Consider the following 23,011-nt stretch of genomic DNA (forward strand, 5'->3'; position numbering starts at 1 on the left):
CAACGACGATAACCGTTTAAAACTCGTTTGGAATCACACACTTCTTAATAAAAATGCCCATAGTCTTGAAGGTTCCTACAGAAATATATACAGGCAGTTATATTAACATAGGGTGACCAGACGTACTGATTTTCGCAGTACAGTACTGTTTTTTAAAGAGCTGTATGTTGCGAAGACGCCTAGAAAATCGAGAAATGTCCTTCTTTTTTAAAATGTCCTGAGTTAATTTATTACCAGTATTTTAATGTTTAACGAACTTTAAAATAAGTTTGTTACTCAATTCTCTCTCTATGTGTGCTGTTATTTGCGATTTTTTAAATTTTAAGCCCTCCATTCCATAGAGCATCAAACACTATCTGAAAGCAGTGATGGAATTTTTCACGTCTCTCTTAACGTTCCCGAGATATTATCCAAAAAAGTTCCGATTTCGGGAGATTTAAGAAGCCATATCTCGGGAACCGTAAGTCATAGAGAGATCATATTAGTGTTGGTCAACACCAATATTGATTCAATACCAATACCAGTTATTGAATTAATTTCATATAAATTTCGAAAAGAAAAATAAATTTTTCTGACAATGCTCTTCGAGCATTCTCAACTGATTCATTCTTTATTCACAATATTTTGAATGACAGGAACTCTTTTGCTGACTGATGAACCGCTGTGTGCGTGTGTGTGTTTTTTAACATTCCGCAAAAGATTAGGAAAGGAGAATGACCTACGAACTATTGTTTTGCAGTACTTGTTTTTACTGCTTATTGAGATATCGATACGGTAGCAATGATTTCTACTTCAAGTTACGACAGCAATGCTAACCAAGTTAAGTAGAAGTCCCCTCGTGCCGGTCTAAATTTTCCTTCATTCCTTAAAATAATCACACGCTCCGAAAATCGATTTAAAAAAAAAAAGTATTTAGCTCTACACGAAATTTCACTTTACGTTCATAAAAATAAACCACTTTGTCGTTCATTACAGCATTTGGAGTTGTGTTGAATTCCTTCAACACTTTTGTTTGGTACTTTTCTTTTTAACAAAAATCAATGATTAACTTCCGGTTAACGTTAAATGAAATAAGGACATGTGTATTGTCGAGGCAGTAAACTATCATATACTATTATATATTTGTGTCCTACTTTTCGCTTGTCAGAATCTGGTCACCCTATATTACATTTACTATTTTCATCTGTTCACATAATTCATTAGTCCCTCATTCTCCTCGAGAAGAATCAAAACCAATTTTCTTCCTTACGTATTCCCTGATTTTAAACAATAAAGTAATGTGAAAATATTATAATAGTGCTGTCCATTCGCCACTCTACCGAAATTTAAACTGCATTGATCTTAATTTGTGACAAAGGAGATGATTTCATTAAGTATGTATGAAAGGTTCCTATTAGCATCTAGGCAGTGCTGACACTAGGCACCATATTTGGCAAAGTTTTTGTCAACGAGTTTCCAAGAATTTACTGAATTTCTTGGATAATGTCTGATTTCAATGCGATCACGATTTGTTTTGATAAGCCCGTCCTTTCAGATAGTCCTATGGAAAATATCTTAGTAGTGTTAATTCGGGCTATTATAGACCACGAACTCCCTTCGAAATTATTATTTTAATTTAAGACAGGCTTGCACTGGAAATACATTATATCACTCCATCCTGCTAGTAATCCCAACGGCTAGTTCCTAATCGTCCAATTGTTTCACAAGGACATGGAATAGTAGCAGATACGATCATCTTGCAATCGCGGTTTTGCTCGGACTGTGGTTCACTCTCTCAATGAGGATCATAACAAGCTACTTCATCGAATTTCGCTATCTGTCCTCAATTAGATTCGCATGGACTCGGAATCGCTAGCCTCAATGAGGCTCACATTTGCTTCTGCTCGCTCTTATTATCCTTACTGGGGATCACGCTCAATAGAGCTCGAATTATGGTTGCTTATGAGACTCATACTCACACGAGCTCGCACTCATTTTTTAAGCCCGAGGGCCAGAGTCGCGAGTTTGGGCACCTGTGATTCACAGACAGACTATGAAAAGTAGGTCGACTACCGATTGGGCCAACTATCTGAACGCTACTGTTACACTATCAAGACACTCTAATGTAATTCATTACTATATATTCATTAGTATTCAAGTTATAAACGAAATTTAGGTAAAGATGCAAATGGCACACTCTAAACTATTTACGAAACGTTACAATTTATAACTCATGTTTGAAACTAGATTTACGAAACACTACAATCATTAACTCATGTTTCAATACTTATAATATATATATATATATATATATATATATATATATATATATATATATATATATATATATATATATATATATATATATATATATATATATATACTCATCCCTTGAGCTTATGGACCTTGCTTTAACCCAGCGAACAAAACCTTGAGGAGACGATTCAGTTTGAAATTCCTGCTCTCTATGGAGAGAGTTTTGGCCATCATTTCGAGAGCTGACAGCTACTTTTTAGTTCTAGTTCTAGCTATCTTTCTTTCGGGAGATTTATAAAGAAAGTCCCGGTCTTACAGCCCAGTGAACTGCTTCACTAAATTTGTCTTAATTATTTTTGAAAACGTAATTTGTTTAAAATGGCGCGTTCCAACATGGACGAATTCGCCTGTTCTAAGTAAATTTGTTTTCACACCATTTGTAAAATTACTTGGGGGTTAGAGGCTCAGGACATATAAAAAAAGATGTAATAATATATAAAAAATTGTAAAGAAACTAAATTTTGTCAAAATTTAAAATTATGTATAAATTCACAATTGCACAATTGAAAGAGCATGGCACTTCAGATGTAAAGGTGTCCGTTGCCATCTTGTTCCCCTTGACAGCTACTTGGAGGACTGTCACTTCGATTACATAAGTAAGGGATGTTATAACATAGAGGATAAGTACATACAACAAAATCATAAAGTCATACGTCACAGCATCATCACGATCACTTCCCCATGTTTGTTAGCTCATCTTACAAAATATGTTCCATAAGTTTAAACTAAAAATTACAGTATCTTGCGTGCTATTTCTTAAAATTTAAGCAAATATGAGGCATTAGAAGAAGAGTATTTGCTGCTTACACAAATTGTAACTTCTAGTGATCAAAGCAGAGTTATTTTTGCAACAATTCCAAGCGGATTAAAATTAAAGGACATGAAAGGAATTAGGGTGTCCTATAGCTAGTGATTTTTGTATCTCTGAAATGTTATTCTTGACAATTTCTTCTCGCATTTACTTATACAACCGTAAACTGTACACACATATATCCATTTCCAATGTTGAAGCAAGGGGGTAAAGAAGTCCATGAAAAAGCATACGGAGAGCCTAATGTTTTGAGCCAACATTACTGGCAGAAGAGAGGGAGGAGCCAATCAAGTTTAGCGATGCTTGGTTGTTTTTTTGGCTTCAGCGAGGTACTGGGATAAAGATAGCAATGGGGATATCTATTTTATAACATCCTTGACATAAATGGAACCACACGTACTCATTATTTTTCTATGGTTTTACACCTTTTTATAATGTGCCGGTGTGTTTATTTGTTCTTATTTTACATAATTAGCTTACACTTTTCCCTCATACCTATTTTGTCCAGCAATACAGAACTTGGTATACACATTTCTTAACCCCATATACTATTATTTGAGATACATTTGGATTGTATGTTTTTATCCGTGGCCACTCCAGAGGGGTCTAAAGTTGATGGGAGGAATTTCTGGAGGGAATTTTCTCGACATTCTCCCAATTTTTCCTGTTCAAGTACATTATGGGCCTCAACACATAGTACCTCTGGAAAGCTTGTTTCATGCTGAAGAGAGTGAACTATAAACCATGACTTTCCAATAAACAGTGTTGATGCAATAGCTATTTCACTGCGAGTTTACGATTTTCTTTATACTAGCAGGGTTAATGAGCCCCAGGGACTTATCCGTTGTCCATGGCATCTAGTTTTTTGTGCATCAACATATCTTTTGTTATGTTTATCGAATGGACCAGGTTTGATTCGGATGACAGGATCATGTCCTTTTCTTGTGAGAACAAATTCCGACAATGTATTGTATTATAATGTACAGGTATTTTCCACTGCCAGATTGGATAGCATGCTTGATTAAAAGTATAGTATTTGTGGATATTAACCACTTCAGACTTAGGGAATCATTCCGTAGGAGTTTTCGCAAAATTCTGCGTACCGTGACAGAACGCGCAAAAAAAAAAAAGTCATTGTAACTACTATACCGATTATCGCCCAAAAAGGGGCACATTTTGCGTTGCGTTGACGCAAACTATTACGGAATGTGCCCGTTAGTCTCGGAATTTACGGGCAATCGGCAAGAACAGGCCGATATTTTGCCTTATTGCGTTTAAACAAGGGATGAGTGTATTTACAAAAGGCATCAATACTTCTAAAGGATTACTTATGAAATACTACAATCTACAACTCGTTTCAACGCTTCTAAAATGTTAACAAGCTAATGTTTGATATTTCAATAACAAGGCTTAATACACGGAATGATATACTACATTTATCAATGGTAGCACCAATCAAGTAACTATGCCTATCTCAACAAGTTAAGCATAAGTAAGCTGTTTCTTCACAAAATTTTCTATCTTTGCACATATGACTTCATATAACTAGCACGAAATTTTCTTCGTGTTTGTACTTTCACAAAGTAATAACAACAATAATAATAATTACATTTCACCCATTCGCCAAATGTTGCTATTCCTATTCTTGTCTTGGCTATAACATACAAAGCTCAAAATAGAGGAGCTGTATAAACGAACTACATTATAACATATTTGAAATACTTAAAATTGCATTCAGTAGTTTCCCTTTTGATCCCTTATCATTTCCTATAGATTCAACACTTCCAAAACATTTATTACAAATTATTACAATCTATGGTGCAATTTGTTTCGATACTTCTATCAAACACTACAACACCAAATCATGTGTCAATATTTCCAAACTAAACGGCGTAACAAACATCTTGGCATTTGAAGGCGGCGCTCTAAGTTCCCTTTAAATGCTGCTAGCAAATGAGAGGCCAGCGGTATTGCCACGTTTATTTTGTACACATCCACGTTTGTCCTCTGTCACTTGATCGTGCTGTAGTTCGTCTGCTTAGCCATAGCCACACCCCTTAGCACTCGGCAACGTCGCGTCAGAGCTTGCGTTTTATTCGTTTAGCTGAAATGCCAAGATGTTTGTCACAGTCTTTAATAAGAAAAAAAAAACTAAAGCCAGTGAAAAACATCTTGGCATTTCAGCTAAACGAATAAAACTCAAGCTCTGACGCGACGTTGTCGAATGCTAAGGGGTGTGGCTATGGCTAAGCAGACGAATTACAGCGCGATCTGGTAGCAGAGGATGTGTGCAAAATAAACTTGGCAATACCGCTGGCCTCGCATTTGTTAGGAGCACTTAAAGGGAACTTAGAGCGCCGCCTTCAAATGCCAAGATGTTTGTCACGACGTTTACAATATTCAACTGTACATTTTGATACTTTTTTTTCGTATACATAGTACATTCTACTGGACTTAGATAAAAGTTTCAAAAATACTCTTCTTATACAGGTACTAGTGACTTTTATACATTTAGCTCAATGTTCTAAGCTTAAACTGCATATTCTTATAAACTTAAATCACTGCATTTCAAGGCCATTGGTGGACAATTTGTTGTAAAGTGGATACAAATGCACAGGTAAGGACTCATTTTTGTATTTTATTAACGTCCTGTTTAGCCGTAACACTGAATCAAATACTATTTCAAAAATTTCCTTTGGATATGGATTTTCAAGATCTATGTGATATTTCCTATGAAAATAGCCTTCGAGATGACGTAACAAACACCGTATTCTTTTCTGATGCAAAGGAACATTTAAAAATTTCAGAATTCTTACTAATTCCTCCTGTGTATTCTTCCGAAGTTTCTCGTAATGTACAACAAGAAGTGTGTCAGGAGGACAAGATCGTAGCCAGCAAGAATATAACTCCCTCCATTCATCAACGTTTTTATTCACGTAATTTGCCCAATCTGTAAGAAAGAAAATTAAATTATTCGAGTAACAGATATACCAAATAACATATAGTCCATTATGTTTCTAGAGTGGCCATCTCGCCTAACGGCTTATCAGCCACTGATTTGTCCAAGATAAGAATTTCTGACATTTTAGCCAAGATGCGAATTACGATCTTGCTTAATCCTATCTCTTCTAAACTGATGACAATAATGTGAAATCATAAAGCGAAATCATAATAATTTGTTGTCCTTTCGTACAGACCATATTGCATACAAACCATAAGTAAAGAGCAAAACCCTTTTGGGAGTCAGCTTCTGTGGAAGCATTAGTTGCAAAATACATAATAAGTAAATGTATTATAGACCCTACTCAGAACTTACATAAAAAACGCAACATTCTGATATAGACAGAAGAAATATAGTTCAATTCATAGTTGCAGGGACTAATTATATACAGTTGGACATATTCATAAATGCTATTAAAATAAACTTAGTTACACTGTTAGAATCTCATTGGCTGGTAGAAATCGTTTAAAGATAAGCAGGAAAAAATGGAGGAAGTCACCCCAAATTTCGAAGTTTCCTTATTTAAATAATATGCTGTGATGATAATATTTTTTTCTCGATAACTCACCAGAATTATCCTATTTTGATACAATATGGTGTATGCTTTCTCCAGAGTTTTTCAAAACTCCCCACTTCTTTGGTGTAAAATTATATCAAGAATGGCGGATAAATTACCCCCTTCTTTCCTGTCATTTAACAATATCTTGCTCGATATATTTTGTAATGTATATATATAGAAAGAGAGAGAGAGAGTCGGATTTATGGGGTGCATTGGTGCACATGCACCCCTCCTTCGTTGTAAATATACATTATCTAAAGTGAGAAGCGAGCAGTGAAAATAGCAACACTTTCCCTGCAAAAGCAATAGTTTAAGTCAGTTTTCTAAAGGTTGAAGAAAAAGGATTCACCGAGAGCAGACATCTAGCATTTCCAGGGTAATTCCTCATTCACACCACAAATGCCTGAAGACATTGAAAAAATTCAAATTTATTTCAAATGTTCTGGTATTTATTGGTGCAATCATATATATATATATATATATATATATATATATATATATATATATATATATATATATATATATATATATATATATATATATATATATATATATATATATATATATATATATATGATTCTGAAGCATTGTGATGCATATTTCCTTTGAAACTTTCCAATGATCCCCGGTATATGAACTTAAAACTGATGGAGAGTAACGACGTGAATTTAATCCCCCCCCGCAATTATGTTCGACGACAATTTTCTATTGTTATTTGGAAAAAACTTTAAAAAAATAATTTTCGTAAATAAAGTCTTCGATTTTTTCAATATGACATATAGTAGGCCTATATTTCTCTGAGTCTGCTTCCCAACCATTTTTACTGTTTGGGTTTAAAATCAGTTGAGAGTGAAAAAGTATCTCATCATGATCTAGAAGAAATTTAACTCGATAACTTTCGTAAAAATAATTCCATTTTGACAGAATATAGTGACTGTATCGTTTTATGAGGCTTTTTCACAATTCCTACTGCTTTGAGTTGAAATCAGTCAGCAATGAAGGAGTGAATTTACTTCCCTTCCTATTAAAAAGTATATCCCACGAAATGTTCGTAAAATTTTCTGTTCTTTTTATAAAACAGCGGAATTGGTAAAGGGTAATGCAATGAAAATCTCCAATAACAATGACTACAAAGTTGATCTGGACTAAAAAACAGATAACCACTCTGTCTTCTACGGTTTGTCCATCGTCTTCATTACAACTTGAAAGATTTGTTAGATTTCAATCAGTATATTTCAAATTTCACATTTGTTCCTTCTGAATAATAATAGGAGAGATGATGGAGAATTAAATTGAATTCGAGTTTTCCAATCGATGTACATATTTCATTGCTCATTCATGTTGAAATACATACTTTTGGTGTCTATTTTTCTGTTCGTTCATATTGCACTGCATGCATGTTGGATTCTACATTTTAAGGCTTTCATGAGATTCTACAGAACGTATTTAAAAAAAAAAAAAACTTCAAAATAACGGTAATATCCTAAAGTGAAAACCAAAGTCCGGTTTTCTAGAAAACAACTTTAATAATTTTTATTTATATTTTGGAAATCAATCTTTCATATTGATAGTTATGCTAACTGAATCTGTCAATATTGAAATTAGGTTATTGTTTTTCATTATGTGTAATCCCTGGTAGAGATTAATAAATAGTGAAGATACTATTATATCCGTACCGCATGCGCAGATAATGAAATAGCAAATAGATACAACTTGTTTGACCTACTTCAATTATGATTTCAAGAATAGTTTCTAACGTAATAATTCTAAGTTACTTCTTTATACTGACACACAATCATGGTCAACGTCTTACGAATAAAATCAGAAAAATAAACACACTGCTGAACAAGACTGCACTTATTTAATATAAAAACACATTTACACGTGACGTTTCGATCTTCTAGCCAAGATCCTCATCAGACGTTGTCCCTAATAACACATAGATTTAACACGGCGCTACTTTGTCTCACAACTTGGAAACAAGTTCTCGTGCTTGTTCGTGTTTTCGACCCAAGGTTTCACATTTCAATGATACAAGTTAATATCTGACTTCAGAATTCTCAGTAAACACCGACAAAGAGGTTTGTAAATCAACTGTAGCCCGTCTTATTGATTTGAATTGGGATGGTTTTGGTTCCGACGGATATTAGCAGGGCACTGTTGTTTTTTCGCCAACACACAACGATGAGTTTCAAGCTGTTGTGTAACTCTGTAAATTGTCTGTTTGTATGGAATCCACCTTCGACCAAAATGAGAGAAAACATATTTAAATCTTCGTTACCTTTATTTCCCACAAACGGCAATACATGTTTCATAGTCAACCCATCCCTTCACCACCATTTCACCAACTAATGTATGTGATTGCAGTTATGATTAATTCCAACTTGTGATCCCAAATATCGAGTTTCTACAAACTTCAGCAGTCACACAGTTTAAACATCAAATTTAAAGTAGCATAGTCATAGTACATTAAGTAATTGGTATGATATTTCATGTGCCATTCAGCAGTATCATTTCAGGTTTTACTTGAAAAGGAGTAAGAAGAATGTCTCTCCACCGATAAATGTACTTTCACTTTTTCCATTACTATGTTACTATACTATTGATTAAAAAGTAAAATTCTCAAACTCGACGAGAGGGCAGTTGTCCCCTATCTTCCTAAATCACGCTCCTCACATTTAGCTATAAACGTACCATCACTCATCTAATGGAGTTGAAGGATAACATTCATATGCTTCTGACTTCACAATTTGATCCCAGGCTCTTGTTATTGATAAGCAATAATAATAATAATAACCGTCCATCTATGCTTTTGGAGCAAACTATCCTAATATAAATACGTTTCAACTTCAATAAATGTAACTCCTGCCCTTTGCCCAGTACATCCTTCACCAAGCAGTGACCAGGCCTAGAATTTAAAAAGAAGTTCATTCCTTGTGCCTCGAGTTAATGAAAATTTAATAAAAATTTAAAGATCCCTTAAAAGTACAGTAATATTACCTTTGCCTTCAAAATAATGAGAAGGTGCGAGTCCTATATGGCCACCAATATCAAGGTTTCTTCTGCTTATTATAGCTGAGTACGGACTACGGATAATTAATATGCCAGTACAATTCAGTTCCTTCATATGGTTATTCACAACCTATAACAACAGGAAGCAAATGTAAAGAATTAGTAAATATCTAACAGTAAAGTAATATAAATTATACACTGATCTGAGTATATTGCTTAAAAATTGATGGAAACAAACACATATTGACTCATAAGTTTTAAGAACATTATTCAGGTACATGAAGTGGCCAATATATGAGTACAGACATTAGTCCAACTATATTGTCAAAAAATTGCTGTGATTCCCTGTAATGTGAAAAGACAGGACGTGGCAAATTTAAAAAAGAAAAGTGGGAAGCTGTATAGAGAGAGAACATAAAATACAAACTGTCATGAGTGCAGAGTTCTGATAACATTAATTATATATATGGCCACTTCGGACCGTACAGTGTCTTGCTTATCTGGTTGGTATGCTGTCGATGAGAGTGAACAGGGGGAATGGGGTATGTTGTTCCAGTCTTTCTTAAGATCAGTTTGGAGAGCTTGGAGGATCCGGAGTAGTGGATTTCTCTGTGCAGTCCCATTAAGCATCCCAGACATATTTAATGGGATTATTGTATGAGAAATACGCTGGTCAACGGATATGATTGGTGTACTCAGGTCCTCACTTTCCAGTTTCTCTGTAACTTGGGCAGTTTCATATAGGCGCCAGTTGTCTACCATTTAAACAAAGTCAAAACCATTGCATCATGGAAAAGACGAACATACCCTTTCAGGATCTCGTTAGAATGTCGCTCACGGATCCTGTGTCGAAGGTGTGCAGTGATTTTTTTTTTTCATTTTCTATTATGCTCGTCCATACCATAACTATGCCTATATCTGTCACATTCACGGATATGTTCTAGATGATATCGTGCTTCCCATTTTCTCCACACCATGTGATGTCCAGAATCACTTGTCTCACAGAACCGTAATTATTCTGAAATCATCACATCACATTTCCCTTAATCCCAATCATGATGTTTCTCACACCACATAATTTGGCACAACGGTAATCGGGAGATAATGGAAATACGTTACTGTCATCCGAGTATACAACCCAATACTATTCAGTCATGAACTGGTTTTGGGGAACACATGATCATCAGAAGCACTGGCAAATGCGTCAACGATTTGGGCTTGAGTGGAGATCGATTCCTTCTTGCCACCTGACCTATGCACTAAACTTGTAGAACTGTTGCACACCTTCACGACCTCCGTCATGTACATATACAGCTGTTCCTGACCTAAAGTCGGAATATGACACCCTTTTATGTACGGCTACCATACATCCAGCCTCTACTTTGACCTACTGAAACAATATTATTCTGTGTTCCAGTACTTTCTTAATACTGAGCACGCTTCCTCTGACTGAAACTACTTTCATCCCAAAAGTTGTTACAGAGGGTTGGGTTGAGTAATTTGGATTTTTGTATAGTACTTCTCATCAGAATCACTCTCGGAGAAGCTATTTTGGTTAGTATTGACTTTGTGGTTTAGGCCAGCAGCCGTAAAAAAAAATGGTTAAGAAAAAAACTCAGAGCAGTGGAAAGATGCTGTCTCTGTCAAGGCAAAAGGACTGATAGAATATCATGTTCAAAGGAGATAGTGGATAGTTATGTTCGGCAAATTTTCCTGTGCACCAAGGAAGCAGTTCGACAGGCAAGCAACAAGTTTGACATGAAGTGTTTCATAAGCATCTGAAATTTAAATCATTTTTTAAAGATATTATCTTTCTTTTGTTACATAAGAATCTTTACGTCACATCATAGGGCCGATATTACTATTATTATGTTCTTTCTTGGATATACTATATTTTCAGCCTTAGTTCTTCATTGACAATACTTGGATTTCCTACTTTGCCAGTAGGATATATTAGAAGATTAACGTTTTCTCCCTTCTTTTATGTTTATCTGTTTTATTTATTTATGTCTGATAAGTACGTACATATATAACGGATTATTGTATTAACCAACTAACTGTATTACCTGTGGAATCCTGAGGCGCAATGCCATATTAACAGGAGCTCTCTATTGACTTCTTTCTAAAGCGAAATGAATCCAGTTTCTACTTTGTATTCCCATTATTTCAACTTTGGATCTTTTCCGATCGGGTTTTCAGTTAAAATTTTGAAAGAGTTCCTATTTTTTCCATTCTGGATACATGACCTGCCTACCTGAGCGTCTTACGCTTAATGACCCTGACATACTAAGTGTAAATTTTGCTGTTCCTCTTTATGAAGTTTCCGACATTCCCCATTCCCGTTTATCTTAGGTGCAAATATTCGTCTCAGAATCATATTTTCAAATACTTTTAGTCTGTATTCTTTCCCCAAAGTAAGCAACCATGTTCCGCAACCATACAGTACAACAGGTATAATTATCGTTTTATATATTTTTAAGCTTCAAATTCTTCGACACGACAGAGAGTTTGAACTGAATAATATCACGAATTCCCTGTTTTCAGTCGATATTTAATTTCTTCATTTACGATTTTGATCTGTTAATGATAATGATGATCCTGGATATTTGAAAGTATCCACTTTATCGAAAGTATAACTTCACATTTTAAGTATTCATAATTTGTAATATTAAAGTCGCGGCGAGTGTCTGTATACTTAAGTTTTCTCTGCATTTACTTCTAAATCCATGTTCCTGTAGCTATTTAATAAAACTTTCGCATTTGTACTCATTTCAATGAGATGGATATCAACATACGCCATAACCTGGTCAGTGCCATTCAGTTCTAAGCCCTGGTTGATTAATTAATTTTGCTTATAACGTATTTCCTCATAATACAAATGTTTAGAACTTTAGAGAAATTCATGCACTTGTACCCTTTTCATATTTTGTCATCTTTTGGAGTAAATGGTCTAGAAACACTCTTACCTGTTCTTGTGGTAATCTCCGAGAGATATGTTGCGTAGAGCATCCATGTGTCTTTTGAACGATTGTCATTCCACTGTTGAAGGGCACAGATTCTCCATACATTCCTGCAATTAAAAACAAAATTCTTATAGAGTACAAGTGGATGAACATGAGACATAAGAAGCATACAGAGATTTTAAATTACTGTTAATTTCTTTTAGCAGTAATTTCAAATATTTTAAACTGTACAAGTATCATTTGCTTAATTGATAATAGGAAAGAGTAAGAATCAAAATTATTGTCGAACTATGGAATAGTATTTCAAACCTTAGTTACTGCACACTACATATTCACAAATAATAGTTTTATGATATTTGTAGTGTACCTTAGACGATTCTTATACCTTTACCGAAAATGAAATTAAATGAATTTTCTAGTTCTCCGTCCTACGCTTATAGCCTTTGGCCTAAAAGAAACTGGTGATTAATGAAGAGGAATTATTATTAAATAATGGGCGGAATGAGAATGTGGGAGAAAGTAGACATCAAGAAAATCTAGTGACACCATAAATTTAGGTGGCCGGAAATCGAACTACGGACCTCTCACATATGAGTTGAGTACTCTGTCACTGAGCTACTGTGCCTTCTTGCACCTCTTCTGTTTATATCATAAATAAACAATGTTTCTGTCCCGTGCAAAATCCTGTTCAACTAGAAACATAGAAGGAGACAGTGAATAGCCGTGTTACCCAGTATATTCATGTCCAACATTTGTAATGTCCACAACAACTTACTACCTTCCTCTATTTATCTTTCAGACCAATTTTGCTTTTCTATGTTGTTTCAGTACAAAACAAATACGCTTTAATTTTGCACAATTCTTTTCTAACAACCTTGTATCTTCAAGAATTCTTACATCTTGCTTTCTTTGTTAACCTCAACCTAGATTTTATATCTCCGGATGCAGACCAGGTCCTAGTCATCTATATCACTGAGTTTATACGTAAATATTTTTTGATACAGTGTTTTTAATGTAAAAACTGAGGAAAATGGCTGGTGATTAATGATGGTGGATATATTTCCTATTACAAATTGTTATTATTTCCATAGATAAAATACATTTCATTATTGTATTGTTTCCTTTGTCTATTTTCTACTTATACCTACTTAAGCATTTTCAACTCACACTATTTTGTCTCCTACAAGTATCAGTTAATTCAAAAATATACTTATTTCGAATAAATAAACCATGTTAAATTTGAAGGCCAACTTTCAGTAGAAATTATAATTGTAAAATGAACAAAATAAAAGATGGACGATTAATGTTACGTTATATTATTTTAATAGAAATTATAAGCAGAATAGCTTTATTCTAACGCAGCGAGTATTCGTTGTGTTACTACCACTACATACAAGACAAGAATGTAATTACATGACTGGTTGATAGTTTGCATCCTGTTTTGGCCAAGTGCATATACAGTATGTTAGTTGCAAAATAACAACAGTAACTAAATGCATATGCAAGTACTACTGTATTTTTATTGCAACTACAAAAGGAGGTCAACTCTTGGGTAGTTGCCAAAAAGTATTCTCAGAAGAATAAAGTATAAAAGGCATTAGAATTGGGTGTTCACCTTGAAAAAACTGCAAGAAGACTAATGAATAATAAGGAAAAACGTATTAACGTATATAATTAGCATGAGAAAATTTCTACTTGAAATTCATGCTCCAATTCTACTTTCTCAGTCAATATACACTATGTAGGTCTGAAGATGGTTTATTTTTTGTCTTATGAAAAGTAAGTTCAGAGAATATTTTTTTCTTTAGATCCTTGCTATAGATAGTGAAGTGTACTTCACATAAGCCTGAGGAAGGAATTTAGGTTACTTATAAACACACGAAATAGTACGTCATTGAAGCTGTAGTATGTAAAACCGATAAACAAACTGTAGATAAGGATACAACCTTAATAGAAAAAATGCTATTTGATCGTCATCATTCTCAATATATTCCCTTGAATGTCCAACCAATCGTTTAAAAGAATCCGGAACAAGCGTGAAATGGTTATCCTTTCATCGAGAGTTTCGCAAATATCCAAAATTTCGTTGTCCATTTGACAAAGGCCATGAGGTTGAAGTAAAATGGATTTAGTCCTCATTTCAAAAGTCTTATCCCGTATTCAATACCGGGGACACATATCTAACCAATGGCGCCTCAGGCTGCAAGCCACAACATAGGGTTTATGTCACCTGAAGCAAACACGAAATCGTATCCAGTACCTCCGGCTAAAGCTTGTTGGGCGAAGTAAAGAACAACGCTCTGGCCAGAGCCGAATTTAGGTTTGATGGGACCCTAAGCTATTAAAAGGAGCCCTTTATACGTCAAGCTTTAGGGGCTCTTTATACGTCAAGCTTTCTTTTTCAGTGACATGTCGCCTCCCCTTTTTTTTTAGGTTCGAATATATGCTATATGCTAATTTATGGACCTAATTGATATCTAAATTTAAGCATGAGCCTATTACAAAAGGGCTGGGAAACAGGGGCTTCATAAGCAGGGCTGGATAACAGGAGCTTCATTACAAGTGGGGATAAGAAATGGAGCCTTATCGCTTTATGAAAGCCGTACGTAACAATAACAAAGACCATTGTTGTATGTGCGCTTTATCTTATTAGGAAATTACATTACAATCAGTTTTTCTTTATTTCTTTTTGGGCCCCCAAGCGAGTGGGGCCCTAGCTTGTTTAGCTTATACGTAAATCCGGCACTGGTTCTGACCGAGAAGGGTGGGGAAGACTGTGAATATATCTTTGTAGAATGACTTTCTACCAATGTTCATGATGTCTGTGGTCAGAGAAAAGAAAATGCAATATTATATTTTTAATGTGTGACATCAGATCTTACATAATACTCATTATTTATTATCGACTTGAGCTTGTGAAATTTTAGATGAATAGTTATAAAACTATTATCAACAAAAATCTTAAATCGACTTCAACATAGCATCCGTTGAGGTGTTAATGGTCTAGCTCTAAAGTTTAACATCATTCCCTAAAGAAATTTGTACGCGAACACTGAGAAGGTATAAGAGTATGTTCATAGGCGGCTTTCAAACATAATAATAATAATAATAATAATAATAATAATAATAATAATAATAATAATAATAATAATAATAATAATAATAATAATGAATCAGTGCACCTATGTCGAAATTATGCGTGAACATATCCACAATATATAAATAAACGAATTGAAATGAGAACCTTCTCCTTTTTCTGAAGTAACATATTACCCTTTTAGATACTCCATTCAAGCGCTCGGAGCACGTGCCCCAGTTGCTCTCCATTGTTGAGTCTCTGAGCGTTCCTGTTGTATATACAATAACATCAGGAAACAAATCGCCATTGATTCCACAGTTTATAGTCACTATGTATAGTGATCTCTAGCACTAATCTGGAACAAGGGACCAGTACCAATCCGTGTGGTACACCTATTTATTTTTTTAGGGCCGTATTTCGGTACATTTGCAAATAAATCTACACAGGTTACACAAACCAAGAAGAACCACACGGACCGAGTGAATGCCTGGAACGCCAATGCCTATGAAAACGCCAAACTATATATATATATATATATATATATATATATATATATATATATATATATATATATATATATATTACTTTAACTAAAATTACAGACAAGACGTTTCAGATTATAATATTCTTATTAATACAACCTAGTAGTGTCGCAAAGTACACTACGTGAAAGAGTTTGGTTTGTTTCAGAGCAACCAACGTGGAAATTGAAGTTTGATTTTTTTTTAAATTTTCAACAATGGAAATTTCTCCGCTGCCATTTGCTTATCAACAATTCTCCACATTTCTCCAAGCCCATCACTCCACACACACATACAAAACTATGATTTACTTGAGAGGAAACAGGAGGCGGCAGTAGTACAAATTTAAACTACACACCGTCTCCAATCTCAACAATGCATTCCCCTCATCCTTCATTCCTCACTCAAAAACATTCGTGTCGCCATGACAACCGATTGATATTATATTTAACATTTCCAAGTACTAATGGCGTGATATTTTTTGTCAATTAATATTGAAACCGGACGTGGTAGTAGCTTTCAACCTCATCCGGTTTCAGAAGAGCGAGTAGATACGGAATATGTAGCCTTGAAACGTTTAATTCGTTCCAGAAAACGTTTCTTGCTATGTATTACTGTTTTTTGCTCTATAGTAATCAACGTTAAAACCAGAAATGGTTTTATTTCTACCACTTCCGGTTGACAAATCACCTCCATCAACGAACTCGATTCCTAACCTTTGATTCCTAACGCTTCTTACTCTGTGTGTACAGAGTGTTCACAAAGTCCTGTCCCGTAAACTTTGAACTGTTATAACTCGGGAATGAAACATGTGACATGAATGTGAATTGCTCACGAAGAAAGTGTGATTCTTTGGCTTTTTTTTTTTCTGAAGAAGTGAAATACGTCAAACAAGTAAGGGCACACGTGAGAAGGGTAATGGGGCATTGCGTGTAAAAACAAAAATAATGAAACCTCTTTCTTCGCCCGGAAACGTTTCCGAGATCCAATACCTCTAGAACTTCTTCTGTAGTTTCACACATGATATATGCTGAAATATCGAAATAAAACGACATGTTGTGTTTACAATTATGGGTTGACAGCTAAATAGCATTTGATGACGTCAGCTTAAAAAACTTAATTTTCTGACATTTACTTAGTTGATAGCAACATTGTGAGTACCAAAATACACCAGATGATGTACGACTGTTCCTACATTATATATATATATATATATATATATATATATATATATATATATATATATATATATATATATATATATATATATATATAGGGGCGGATCCAGGATATGATCAAGGGAGGGGCTAAACCATATTTTGCCGTTTTATCCAGTGTAAAGCAGGATTGAAGCCAATTTTATCCAGTGTAACAAAAATCGTGGAATACACTTTTATTCGGAAAATTACTCAAACATAATTGCACACTAATGTTGTTGGCAACACGTTTTACATCTTTTTTCAGCAGAGCTGGAGTTACCAATCCTTTTCTTTCATGCACCATATCATAAGACGCCGTACATTACGAAATAGTCTTTAAAATAGTAATGGGCTTCATGCTGTTAATGAAGTGGGAAAGTGGCGTACGCAATGGTTTCGGATTTTAATACCCCCCACCCCCACGGCCTCATGATATTATGGAAAGCTAAACAGTTGATATAAATTAAGATATGTATGCAAAAATGGCGTGTGTCCAGAAACGATATGAATTTCGGTGCTTGGATCTCTCCCTTGGTGAATTTCTTTGTGCGCTACTGGAATAATGCCTGCCTGGAAGAACTTATAATGCTTGTTTTTGTCATAGTAAACAACATTTTTTAAATACCTTCCCAAAAAGTAATCAATGTAAGACCAAAGGAAAGAAGGGGCTATAAACCCTTCCAAATGATCAAATTTCTACAATACCCTGTATAACTACAAACATTGTTTCATTTGATGAGCGATATGTGGCGCATCATGTTGATACAATCATTCTCTTACTCTCCTTAAGAGTCTTCATCCCGGCGAAACTAAAATACCGCTAATTTTACAGTAATTATGTGATATCTTCAAATAGATAAAAGATAATTGAAATATGGAACAAGAGCGCCATAGACAATATTATTTTGCGTGAGGTACCGTTATCACAAGTCACCTAGTCACTTTCCGTTTTCAGCTGTTTAGAAACGCGAAAATAAATGCCGATTTTCAAAATGGCTCGAAATTGAAAGCAGATAAGTGAGTCGTGATAACGGTTTCTCATGTAAAATAATATTGTCTAGGGCGCTCTTGTTCCACATTTCGATCATCATTTATCTATTTGAAGATAGGCTACCACATAATTACTGTAAAATTAGCGGTATTTTAATTTCGCCGAGATGAAGACTCTTAAAGGGCTAGTGGCTAGCTCGTGCGCATTTGGTGCATGGGATACCACGTGTGATTTCAGGTAGCAGAGCATTAAAATTTAAATGTATTACAGTGGTTCAGCTTCCACCTTAAACTGTAGGCCCACGTCTCATTTAACCTCGCTGCTGAAACAGGATGCTAACCTCTAATCTAATAGTAATAACGTTTTACAAATATTTGTAGTTGGTAACTGCTTTAAATGGTTCAAAGTAAGTTTTTTTTTTTTACTTGATTCCTCTTTTTAATCATATGCTTGGTAAATTTTCTTTCTCTCCCTCTCTCTCTGTTTACATATTTCTTTCTTCCTTGTAAATACAATGATTGTCGGTAAGTATAATGCTTAGCGGTGGATTTTCCAACAACCAAAACTTTCACTGTGAGCTGGTTTACTTTCACGTTACTTGTGGCCCCTCTTCGCCTCTGGGACAAACATTGAGTCACATGTTCTGTTACGAAATGCACATAATATTCAGAGCCAAAAAAAAAAAAAAAAAAAAAAAAAAAAAAAACCGAAGAAGAAGAATCCGAAATTGCATGTACTTGCTATCTCTGCAAATCTAGTACACATAATGTCTTTTAACTTTCGAAAAACCGCATAAGAATGAAGTAAGTCCTGTAATGGATACAAAATACCTATTTTGAGGTTTTGAGTATACGTTTGCACAGTTCATAACACCACCAAGACAGTGCTTTTCTTTCAAACTAATTTGATTCTTGCAGCTATTTGGTGTTATATATACGCTGATGGTCTCAAACGTTTTCCATGTATAAAATCAATAAATGATTTTCTTCCTTCATTTTTCCGGTTTAAGGTTGGTGTAAAGGAACAATATTTGCCGCTAGATGTCACTACAGTCTTCGTATCTCTCATGTATTTTGTTACCTTTTACAAAAATTCACCATTTCTTTTATATTGTTATATTGTTAAAGGTTTCGATATCCATTTCAACAATAAAACCATTTCAATAATGAAGAAAATTCTAAATAAAAAAATCGGCACGGATTGTTGCCTTCGATAGGGTATGGAGTTCCTTTTCTAAAAATTTGAAGTCTCTAGGTTGAAATTTGTAAAAGAGATCGTGAATTTTCGTGAAAGATAAAAAATGCATGAGAGAGATACGAAGATTGTAGAGACATCTATCGGCAAAACTTCTCCCTTTAAACTAACCTTAATGTCCCACCATGTATGCTTCGAGGCTAAGAGAGGCGGTGATAAGAATGCACAAAATGATGGAATGAAGAAAGTGTGTGTGTGTGTGGGGGGACAGAAGAATACCTAGAAACCTCCCACACATAGTGTTTATCCACCGAAAAGCTCACTTGGCGCGAGTTGGAATCGAAGCAAATATCAGTACTCTACCACTGAGTCACCGCGGCCCCTATAGTAAATGACTGTACTAAATTTCAACAAGATGTGAATGCAAGTAGGAACCAAAGTGACTTTTTAGACGTAAATATTAGTAAATCTAAAATTACGAAATTTACAAAACTTAAGAAACCAGTGCAATTTCAATGTATAATAAATGAAACTGAACTGTCCGTTGTACTAAGCACTATAAATAATTTCGATGTAATAAACGACAAGACATTTACATATGAAACTCACACTGAATAGTTTTCTATTTCTCATTGGTTGTTACAAGCATGTCATTATCAACATAGTAAAAAAAATCACTTACTTCTTTTTTTTTTTCAGTACAACGAACTGCTGCTGAAAATTCGCTTAAGAAGAGTTGAAGCGTATCTCATATATATGAAACAGATGGCTCAAGTTATGATATTATTGTGTAAAATATTTAATAAGAAACTATATTGCAATCCATGGGCGTCTTTGGCATGTACAAATTGAGGGAGGCGATCAGAGTTAGAGACAGGGGGAACGCGGAATACGTCATTCCCGCACTTCCAAAAATTGCCTCTAGCATCCCTCCACTTCCTAAAAATAACTATGGGCAAAGATAGGCACAGGGGACAGCGTGACGTTATGCGTCCCTCTACCTCTTCAGACTCACTTTTATCCTTGGAGGCGATTAGATCAAAGAATACTTCTAGAACCTCATTAAATTTACATCAAGATCTGAGGTAAATAGGAAGCTACTTAAATTAAGAGCTAGTGGGATCCGGTTTCTACCTCTACCAGACCAAATAAAAATGAAATGAAATCTTTGAGCTTTACGTCTCACGGTTATGCCGGTTAGGCTAAAGGAGACGGTGATTATGAGAAATGAATGAAATGGTGGAATGAAGAAAGTGGGAGGAAACGGGAGAACTCCGAGAAAACCCGCGCACACGGTGTTTATCCACCACAAAGTACCAGACCAAATTATCATAATATTGTTCTATTACTGAAGTTTCCATATACAGGGATATTCAAGTAGAAAGAACAGATTTCAAATATTTATTTCTTCCAAACTACAAAAGATAGAAACATGATTCGAACGTTACTTGATTAAGAAAAGTTTACAATTTATTGTTAGTAATTATGGTGTGCATTCAATATGAGCACCGTGTGTTACACGACAAATGTCAAAACGGTGACTCATTTCTTGCCACGTACGAATCAGCTGGTCTCTAGTTATCGAATTCACAGCTTCAACAATTCGATGTCGTAGACCTTCAAGAGTGTCAGGCATAGGAGGGATAAAAATACGGTCTTTTACGTAACCCCATAGATAAAAATCACACGGAATAAGATCTGGAGACCTGGGAGGCTACCGGCGATAAAGCTGATCTTCTGCTCCTCCTCTTCCAATCCAACGTCCTGCAATGGTGTCATTCAAGTAACGTCGAACGTGGTTAGAGAAATGAGGCGGGGCACCATCTTGCATGAAGATGAAGTCATCTGAGTCATCTTCAAGTTGGGGAAATAACCAGTTTTGAAGCATGTCTAGATAGGTTAATCCTGTCACAGTTTTCTCCATGAAGTAGAAAGGCCCATAAACTTTGGTTACAGATATCGCACAGACATTCATCTTTGGTGAATCTCTTTCGTGTTGAATACCTGCCGTAGGATTTTCACTTGCCCATATTCTAACGTTATGGCGATTAACTTTACCAGAAAGATGAAAAGTGGATTCATCGGAAAAAAATTAATCATTGAGCAAAATTGTCTTCTTCCATATTACCTAACATGCTAATGCAAAATTCGTACCTTTTGTTGTGGTCGTCAGGATGCAATGCTTACAATAACTGCATTTTGTATGGCTACATGTGCAGACGATGTTTTAGAACTCACCATACCGTTGGTTGAGGAATAAGTTCTTTGCTTGCTCGTGATGTGGATTTCTTTGGGCTCCTTTCGTAAAGTGTACGAATACGCTCGACATTCTCGTTCGATGTGCATGGACGTCCCGTGCTTTTCCCTTTGCAGATGCAACCATCTTCTACAAATTTTCGATGCCACTCGTAAATTTGCTTATGATGCGGCGGTTGTTTATTAAATTGACGGCGAAATGCTCGCTGAACTGCAACAACGGACTCAAGTTTTGCCAATTGTAGCACACAAAGACTTCTCCTGTGGTGACGCCGCCATTTCACTACAGGCAAACAACAACAAACAACAGCGCCAATGCGGCCGTGATTGGAACTTCTATCCGGGCTGTTTAAATTGTAAACTTTTCTTAATCAAGTAACGTTTGAATCATGTTTCTATCTTTTGTAGTTTGGAAGAAATAAATGTTTGAAATCTGTTCTTTCTTTTTGAATAACCCTGTATTATGTTCCTTAAGGAGTTTCGTATTGATGTAGAAATTATATAATTATTTTTTAAATATATTTTTCTACCTTCCTTGTTTTTCTTCCATCATATCTTTTAATGTTTTTTAAAATACCATATCTTCTCCAATAATGTTCTAAGATCTTTTTAACTATGTATATTTTAGCTGTATATTGACCAAAGGGACCGGACAGCCAAGCTGAGGCAGAGGAAGGCATGAGAAGATGGGGAGAGAGAGAGAGGTTTCAAGGCATGGACAGTGTCTGAATCACAACTTTGGAGAGTGATTCAGGTTAATATGCGATATAAGATTTTATTCCATTGTTTACGGTTTCTTAAATGTACGCGCTTCGGCTTGGCTGCCCTGTCGTCCGATCAATATGTGGCTACCTTTACTCACAAGTTTGTAGTTGAGGTGTAGACCATTTGCTCTAGGAGTATTAGCGTACTCTAAGACAGGCCCCCCTTTACTTGGTTTAGTTTGATCTAAAGCCAAGCATTTCGCTCGTCAGAACTGGTTAAAGTTAATTGGAAAGAATCTGAGAAATATAGAAACATATCAAATAGTTCCATGTTTACAACCGCTTATATATAACAAACAAAATTTTCGATCTCCTTATATATTATCAAGCACCCGAACGAGCAAATTATCAATTTCTTCCCGGTAA

General features: G+C 35.2%; 1 protein-coding gene across 3 annotated transcripts in view; it reads right to left on the minus strand.

The window, feature by feature from the left end:
- Nucleotides 1-5,278: 5,278 nt before the first annotated feature.
- LOC145673141 (sialate:O-sulfotransferase 1-like) overlaps nt 5,279-23,011 on the minus strand; it is an 87,562-nt gene continuing 69,829 nt past the window's right edge. For all 3 annotated transcript variants that reach the window (XM_081742558.1, XM_081742557.1, XM_081742556.1), the window contains exons 4-6: nt 12,645-12,748; nt 9,667-9,808; nt 5,279-6,056 (exon numbers count right to left, since the gene is read on the minus strand). In XM_081742558.1, the coding sequence (XP_081598684.1) occupies nt 5,665-6,056; nt 9,667-9,808; nt 12,645-12,748 (638 nt within the window). In that variant the 3' untranslated portion in view covers nt 5,279-5,664. The remainder of the gene's footprint in view (nt 6,057-9,666; nt 9,809-12,644; nt 12,749-23,011) is intronic.

Source organism: Thermobia domestica, chromosome 16, assembly GCF_964235325.1.
Source record: "Thermobia domestica chromosome 16, izTheDome1.hap1.1, whole genome shotgun sequence".
Taxonomy (NCBI): domain Eukaryota; kingdom Metazoa; phylum Arthropoda; class Insecta; order Zygentoma; family Lepismatidae; genus Thermobia; species Thermobia domestica.